Here is an 8309-nt window from a genome sequence, read left to right as displayed (position 1 = left end):
ATGCTTATCTTCTCTGCAGCAGGGACCGTGCTTATCTTCTCTGCAGCAGGGACCCTTCTAATCTTCTTTTAGCAACTATGCTAATCTTCTCCGTATCTTCTCTGTGGGACCATACTACAGACTTCAATGATTCTTAAATGAGGAACCGATAATGATTCTTAATGAGGAACCGATACATCTTCTGATGAGCAACAGTGCGGGACGTTTTTTTTTGAGAAACGTCGCGAGATCCGCCTGCTGTCTATTACTACGTCTTTTGAAATGTTGTATGAGAACCAAAACATATCGGTTGCTCGTAACCGAAACGTAGTCGGACTCGGAATCTTCTCATAAAGCACACTGATTCTCACGAAAACAATCGAACTTTCTTCTGCTTCCGCGTTTTCGGCGTTTGATTGCTGGCATAAGGCTTCGGAGTTTTGAATGGTAGTTTCGTGAGTATTCGGTGTAGACCAGTGCCCGCCAGACATGGCTTGCCCGTCACAAGGGCGCCGGCAGGCGTGTTTAGGTTGTCGTACGCTCCACGTTGAACTGCGTCGCTCAGGAACTTCATCGAGGTTTGGAAGCTCATTTGCAAAAAAGGCGAGGAATGGTACTGAATTCCCAGGCGAGAGAACGGTCGAAACATCCCAGAGCTAGTCATCGCGTCCCCTATGAAGTTTAGATGACGGTTGTCCACTCCGATGCCGTAGACAGAGAAAACCTTGTTGAGCTCCTTGATGATGACTCGTCGTGCAGCCTCCACTCCGTAGAACTGCATTTTGACTTCCCATGCGACTCACCCTCAGTATAGATTTGATGTCGTTGCTGCTTATTCTGTTGTGATCCACGCAATCGGCTTTCAGGCGATGTAGCCAATTTATATTCGTACCCTCGCACTGGATCTCCACGTGAGCTTTTCCTGGGAGCGGCTTCGTCTCCGTGCCCTCGCCGCCGACGATGCGAGCGTTACGGACGCCAGGGGTCTCCTGTAAGGTGTATTTCTTGATGCTCTTGCTGAACATGCTCAAGAAGTTCACGCGTCGTGGGCATTTTTCAACCGGCCATCCAAACCGCACCACCACTCGCCAAGTTTTGTTGCAGATGTAGACGTCTTGTAGGTAACGGTAGGCCTCTTCAGGGAACCCCTTCAGATTCCACATCGCGCCCTCCGCCTCGGACCACATTGCGTCTTCCTCGAGCTGGTCAGGCCCCAAAGGTCGCAGATCGTCGGCATTAATCACCCGCTTGTCCTTGTTGAACGTCAGCCACTTCGATAATTGTCGTGTCTTGAAGGCCTTGTTCCCCTTTTCAGTTTTCACAGATCCGTCGACCAGTTCTTCGTCGGCAGCTTCTGCTTCCTCTTTGACAGCTGAGGGTTCTTCGCTCTCGTCATCCTCTACGTGGGCATCAGGCCCAAGTTCACTCTCGGAGAAATCGACTTCAGAGTCGTCCTTCTCATCGTCAGTCGCAGGTGCGTCGTCTTCGCGACCAGTAACGGCCTCGCCTGCCTCCTCGGCCTCATCCTTCACATCTCCATCGTCCGCGACCTTAGAGGTCAGCTTCGCACTGACTTCCACGCCCGTCGCGAAATCTAAGTCGTTGTCGCCGCCTTTCGAGGTGCCAAATCCAAGGCCAGCCATCTTTGCTTGCTCCTTTCGATGAGCCTTTCGGTCATAGACAGACTTCAGGTTTCGCTGGAAGACGAGCGTCTTCGCAGCCATCTCCATCGGATCGTCAGCCGAATCCACCTCCTCTTCCGCGTACTTGGACGCGTACAGGATAACCATGCGGTTCACCTGCTTCATCCACTCGCCCCGGACCACCCGGTTTAGCACCAGGTTAATGATCTTCTGCGGGGTAAACTTCGGAACCACCTTGCAGAAGTGCTCTAGGTTTTCGAATTGAATGGTGGCCTCATACATCCAGTACTTCTGAACGGCAGTGGCAGGGTGGTCCGACGCTTTGTACCACTCTTGATGGAAGTCAGGAAGTCCCATAGGCTTGGCTGACCCGTCTATAGCATTCGTTGTCTTGTTCGCTCTGAAACCGGGCACCTGGTAGTACATCGAGGACTCGACCCCAACGGCATGCACCACGTCAGCCAAGGGAATCCTTCGGAATCCACCCAGCAGCTTGTGGGCCTTATCTGCGACTTCCTTGGTGTTCTCACCATCAATAGGAATGCAAAGTATCGGAGTTTTAGACTCTGACGCTGTCTGGAGGATCTCCTTCAAACGTGGTATTCCCAGCGTCACGTTAGCCGCGCCGTGACCTGCGAGGTGGAAGGTGTTCAGTGTCATCTGCGTGGCGGGTTCCCCGATCGACTGCGCAGCAATGCAGCCGACAGCCTCGCCAGGCTGTGCCAGCTGGTCGCAGTATTTCACAAAGAGCATTTTCTTCAGTTGCCGTTTAAGGTAGGATGGATCCTTTCCTTGCATATCCTTCATAGGCGCGTGTTTCAGAAGCAAGCGGTCGATAACCTCCAGCTTCTGCTCGACGTAGTCGATATAGCGCTCCGACGCCACGCCGGCGCATCGAACCGGGTTGTAGGCCGACGTCAGAGGTTCGCGGACGTCGACGAAGCCATAGATCTTGTCGACGTCGGCAAAAGGGTCGTCGCCGTGCTCTTGCAGGGCAGCCGCTTGTTTGGCACGGTAGTCCTTCATGCATTTTAGATTCGTCGTGACGCTGGGATGGCTCAGCATCTGCTTCGTGCCGAAGCGCGCTCTCAACGGCCACGGGTTCGAGAGGATGTCGTCCACATTGTAGAGATACGGCAGTCGGGTGACATCAACGCCGTCCTCGCCGTAGAGAAACTGTACTATGGTACCGTCCGAGTCGCGTACAGTTCCATCATAGTTAACCAGCATGCCTTCCATTCCTTTCATGACACAGCGCTGCAAGTATCCGGAGTTGGCAGTCTTCACGGCTGTGTCAACCAGGCCTTCTCGCCCAGCCATGCAATGGAAGTAGTACTCTTGTGGGCGCAATCCGGTGAGGTACCTATCAGTAATCAACCCCCCAGCTCGTGCTCCCCAATCGTACCTGGCAAATGATGGTAGCGTCCGACCAGAGACCATGATCGGAACTCGCTTGCCCTCAAGGGACTGCTGTGAAAGCATCCCCGCGATCATAGCGTAGTTGACCTTGCTGCCCTTGGCACCTGTGGTGATCATGCTGCTGAACCCGTTGAACGGGAACTTGTAGAGGGTCACGTTTCCATCGACGAGGTCGTTGTTCTTGGAGGTGAGCTTTCCCATAGAGGCCTGAAAGAATTTGTCCAGTATGCGCGCAAAGGACTCTTCCTTTCCACGAAAATGTGTCTGAGCCAGACGCTCCATACGGAGCCGCGTCAGCATATTGGGGCACGGGACAAAGGGCAGCTGTGAGACGCCATGCTTAGCCATCTCCAACTCAGATCGATTCCCCACTTGAACGAGTCGCCAAGCGTAGCGAGCCGTGTCATCAAAGTCCAGGCCTGAAGGTTCATTCCAAAGCCAAGAGGGGTGGTGCAAGACGGGAGACCTGAGTGAGCCGTCGCCATGTATAACCTTCGACGTAGGCAGGATAACGCTCGAGTTCGCCTTTGGGGTTGAGAGCAAGCGGGAGCTCGCCGTGGGAGGAGTCATCAGAGTGCGTCTCTGAAGGGCGTCAGGGTTCCACAGTTTGAATGACCCAAGCATGTCGGCTACACGAGGAAAGTAAAGCGCGATCTCAGGGGTAGCGGTCCAAATCCGCAGGATTTCTCGTTGAACGCGTTTATTGCCATCCGCCGCCAGCTGAAACATCCCCAAGAGCTCCCGCGTAATCTCCAGAACCTCCGCTTTGGGCCTCCGACGCCAGTCTGGAGTCTGGGGCGTGTGCAGGAAACGACCAAAATCCGTTGAGGAGGTGCCGTCGGCAGCATCAGGGTCCACTTCACTTTTGACTCCCCGATACAGCGGGTGCACTGTCCAGGAGGCAGGAATCACGCTCGTCGCTGATTTCTGACTCGGCTGTCCGTCTCGGCCGACCCACTTGTCAAGCTGCACGTCCTTGCAGAACTCGTCGAATTCCCGGCTAGTTTTGCCATGCGTCGCGTTAGCGGTATCCTGAGCTGTATTATCCACGAGACGGAATTTGCGGCGTAGCGCAAATGTATTGTCCAGGTCACCTTTCCATTTCATCTCCTTGCGAATCGAGTCCACAAAGATTTCCTGGATGTAGTTTCCAGCGAGGGTGACCCTAGCGATAATCTTTTCTCGCTCCCTTTCCCCCTCTGGAGTCATGAAGAAATCGCCAGCCCAAGTGGAAAACCCTCGCATCTGAAGGACCGTGGTGAACAGCTTCGCAAAAACAGTCAGTAAGATGCCCGATGTCCTCGGTCCGAGCAACTCGTAGCAGAGATGCACCAAGCCGAAGCTGGAGGCACCGATCTGCGACTTGTCAAAAACGCCCTGCAGTAGCTCGGAGTTCCGAATGATCACAGTTTGCTCCTCCTTATCCCCGTCTCGTACTCCATTCCACGCATCCCCTGGAGTCTTGGACTTGGATTCCAGGTTTATACCTGGGAACTCTCCTGCAGGTCCGATCTGCCGCCTGAACTGCATGTTGGCGACGTTGTTTATCACAGTCTTGAGGACTGACGTCACGACTTGCTTCCCGGTCCACAGCATACGCGGCTTCACAATTGCCGGCGGCTCGGTTTGGATCCGGATATTTTGTTTGGAAAAGAATGCGGCGTAAGGGTCGTATCCACGAACGTTGGAAGGATTGAACGGAGCGTCGGGGCTTCTAACTTCGCCGTCGAGCCTCACGGGATCCTCCCGGTCCACGAAAGCAGCCAAAGAGACAGAGAGAAGCGTATAGTACTGGTGGCGGTCGAGGAAAGTGCCCCTCACAGTAAGGAAGTTCGCTCCCAACACATGATCCTGAATCAAGCCTCGCAGGGGATCTCCGTTCTTGGGGACAGTGTGCTGACAATCCGCGTTAGCAATCAATCGCGCCTCGGAACGCGATATCGGGTCTTGTGGACAGTGCAAGTTCATTTCGTCCCCGTCAAAGTCGGCATTGTAAGTACCGCAGTTGGTATAGTGCAGTCGGAACGTCTTCCAGCCGTGCAAAACCTTCGCGAAGTGCGCCATCATCGAGGGCTTATGCAAAGACGGCTGCCGATTCATGATAACCACGTCACCATCGCGTAGTTGGCGGTAGACTACAGGAGGAGGAAGCTTGCGTGACAATGAGGGCCCAAGGCCCTTGGCTATCGCCTGTCTCATCCCCAGATCGATCTTGCTCAGGTCAGTCACGCGACCCTTTGAGTCCATGACTGAGTTAGCCCCGGGGTATTTCTCTGGGCCGTTGACAACCAGCGCTCTTAGGTACTCGAGGTTGCTCTGCATCACTGGTTCCGAGATCGAGAGGGTTCTCGCGAATTCCACCGGTATTCCGATCTCATTGGTGCTGATGTACGCATCAGGGGCAATCACAGACCTTGCACAGAAGTTAACCCGCTTCCCCATCATTTTCTGCCTGATTGCGCCTTGCTTCTTCTCTAGCCATTGTCGGACGGCAGGAGGTGCTCTCAGGGGGTCCACCGCCTTGGTTTTGTCGATCAGAGCGTTGACTTGCTGCTGAAGCTCAGCCGCATAGTCCTGAAGGATCCGGTGGTTCTGTTTGTGCCGGAGAATCTCGGCCTTGAGGCGTTCTGCGTCACCGTCGCCAACCATGGGCATTGGTAGCGGCTTCCCGTCCGAGTCCGCTGGTCGAAGGGTTTCGTCAACTGCCAGTAGCTCAGGCTCTTCTAAATTCAGCACCAGAGATGAGAAGAGGACCTTCTCATTTGTCCGCATGATTTCTAAAAGACAACTTGTACGCGGGTGCAGCATGCCGCCAGGCGAGTCGCCGCCACCACCATGGCCGCCGACGGTGAGAGGTCGAAACTTATTAGAAGATACGGGAAGGGCCGAGAGAAAGAAGGTGTGGTGGTCATAGCGCCTTGTAATCGGAAAAAGACACTCGAGAAGGGAGCGGTCAGGGCCATCAAAGAGGCTCTGTATGAGGGACAGCAGATGATAGCCCTGCAGTGTGAAGGTGTGCGTCTCCTTGCCCCGCCTCTCTACCTTCACGTTCTCCCCCGGCATGAGGGTCTCTGTCTCGCGGTCTTCCGCTTCAGACGACCACAGCGCCTCCGTAAAGGGCCTCTCCGTCCCTCGTTGCCATGTAACCACGATGCCGGCGTCGCCTGAGGCACGTTTGACGTTGGCATGGAATGTTCTGGTGCAGTGAGTGCAATGGTTACCGACCTCGGAGAACAGCTGCTTTCGAACGATATGCCATATCTCTACCACCGCCTGTGTAGCGGATACGTCCAGACTTAAATTGTCAGCTGGATACTGGTGCCCTCCTAAACTCACGGTCGACTCGTCGTGCGTCGAGATCATTGAGTATCTTGCGGAGATGGACCTTGCGAGCGAGGACGTTGTCGTGGATTTTGTTTGCCTCTTCACCTGTAGCCAGGTATCCACCAGTGTCCAAACCTTTGCCGTTCTTGCCAGCAAGCACGTCAAACTCCTGCAACTCCGCCAGCATTCCGGCTTGTACCAGTTCGAATCGCTTGCAGAACAGCCTCTGAGTGTTGGTGTCGGCCTTCAAACGTCGACAACGTAGACATGTTATTTTAAGGAGTGACACTAAGCCTGGCATGAGTGTTGGGTGCAACACTGGCACTCCGAGTTGCAGGTTTCCAAGGTGCCCAGGACAGTCTCGGCGGAGGCCGCACGTCACGCAGGTGTGTTGCCATTCCAGAGGGCCCAGACGCAAATCGTGCAGTCCATTGGCCTTTGGGGAGCCACCATCAAACATCGTAGTAGATGTGATCTGAATGAGCGTGTTGGCTGCACCTCACGTTCACCACTGATATCTTCGCCAGCTCCTTAGGCGACATCAGCTCCAGGCTGGCCTTATGGATGTCTGTGCAGATGATGCCGTTGGCATCGAAAGTCATCCCTAAATCCTTATTTTTGGGCTTGGAATCCACGACGACTCACTGCCTACAGCACGCGCAACAACGCCGTTTGGGCCCGTTTCCCTAGATTCTGTAGTCAAAACGCCGGTCCGAAATATTCCCGATGGCACAAGACGAAGCGAAAGCAGCATTCTCGAGTTTTGACCGTGACGGCGACCATGAGATAGACCCCGACGATGTGCTCGTGGCCATGGGAAAAATCGGCACTCCTATCACACGGGATGAGGCTGCGCGGCTGTGCCTTTGGGTCAACGGGTATGCGTTTCCCTACAGCTACCGAGTATCGTCGGCACGTTTCGGCCACTGGTTCGCGTCCATTCCTGAGGAATCGGGGGCGCGAGCATTACGAGCGGTGGCCCAAGCCAGGCTGGGCGATCCGCGAGGACTCGTTTGGCGTAGGGACCTGAGGCAATTGGTCGACGACTTCAAGATGGACATTCCCAAAGAGGACCTAGACATGATTCTCGGGTCGACGCCTTCATTGACCCTTGAAGATTTTGTGGACTCTTTGATGTCCAACTGGGAGTCCCATGATAAAACTCCGTCGTCAACCAGCGAGGATGCATTTTCCCGCCAATAAAAAAGCAGGACGCTTGCGTGGGAACCGTACCGTCAGGAATGGAAAGATTCCATTCATATCTCCATCAAATAACAATGTCATTTAAAAGACAAAAGAAAGGAAATTAAAAGAACATTCATTCATCAAATAAACAAAAAGGTTTATAAGCTGCTTGGAACGGTCAACCACTTCAGTTAAACATATCCGCGTCCACCTCCTGCATCATCTCTCGCTCCATCGTACTCTCTGGGACATCAACGTCTTCAACGATGTCCATGTCGGGATCACTGGCGCCTCCGAAAAGGCCGCGCATGTACGCCGCCGCTACGGCACCAATAGCAGCCGCTCCGCCAGCAGCAGAGCCTACCGCAACTCCTATGGTGCCGCTGTCGACTCCACCATCACCAGAAGGAACTGGGGGTGGGGGAACCACAATAACAGTTGTACTGGCCGTTTCCGAAGTTATGGGTAAGGTGGTGGGCACAGGAACAGGACCGGTGGTCACAGGAACGGTAATGGTGCTGGTCGCAGGAACGGTGGTGGTCACAGGAACAGGTACGGTGGTCACAGGAACAGGAATGGTGGTGTTCACAGGAGTGGTGGTGTCGCCAGCGACAGTAGTAGTGGCAACAGTACTGGGAGGCTCGGTAGTGGGCGCTGTTGTAGTTGTAATGCAAACGATGGAGCCGATAGCGCCATCAATGGCATTCTTCATGTTCTTCGCCAAGGTGGCAGCATCCAGCTTGCCAGCCTCCATCTGTA

At 54.2% G+C, this 8309-nt stretch overlaps 3 protein-coding genes across 4 annotated transcripts; 1 reads left to right on the top strand and 2 right to left on the bottom strand.

The window, feature by feature from the left end:
• Nucleotides 1–346: 346 nt before the first annotated feature.
• Nucleotides 347–6967, bottom strand: KVP18_001080 (uncharacterized protein; the record flags this gene model as incomplete). Of its 2 annotated transcripts, XM_067950734.1 has the most annotated exons (4): nt 347–754; nt 783–6349; nt 6378–6840; nt 6869–6967. In XM_067950734.1, 4 exons carry the CDS (start codon nt 6965–6967, stop codon nt 347–349), a joined length of 6537 nt encoding a protein of 2178 aa, XP_067805911.1. The 2 variants fall into 2 exon arrangements, with proteins under 2 accessions (XP_067805911.1, XP_067805910.1); XM_067950733.1 differs by lacking the exon at nt 6869–6967 and having other exon boundaries at nt 783–6404.
• A 124-nt stretch (nt 6968–7091) lies between these two features.
• KVP18_001081 (uncharacterized protein) lies at nt 7092–7568 on the top strand (the record flags this gene model as incomplete). The annotated part of the gene is made up of 1 exon (XM_067950735.1): nt 7092–7568. The coding sequence occupies one exon, from the start codon at nt 7092–7094 to the stop codon at nt 7566–7568; it is 477 nt and encodes a 158-aa protein (XP_067805912.1).
• Nucleotides 7569–7737: 169 nt separating this feature from the next.
• Nucleotides 7738–8304, bottom strand: KVP18_001079 (uncharacterized protein; the record flags this gene model as incomplete). Its single annotated transcript, XM_067950732.1, has 1 exon — nt 7738–8304. One exon carries the CDS (start codon nt 8302–8304, stop codon nt 7738–7740), a length of 567 nt encoding a protein of 188 aa, XP_067805909.1.
• Nucleotides 8305–8309: the final 5 nt, after the last annotated feature.

This window comes from the organism of the source record quoted next (assembly GCF_019968955.1).
Source record: "MAG: Porospora cf. gigantea A chromosome Unknown PgA_NODE_899_length_9671_cov_760.053, whole genome shotgun sequence".
Taxonomy (NCBI): Eukaryota; Apicomplexa; class Conoidasida; order Eugregarinorida; family Porosporidae; genus Porospora; species Porospora cf. gigantea A.
This window is presented reverse-complemented; position numbering and strand designations above follow the sequence as displayed.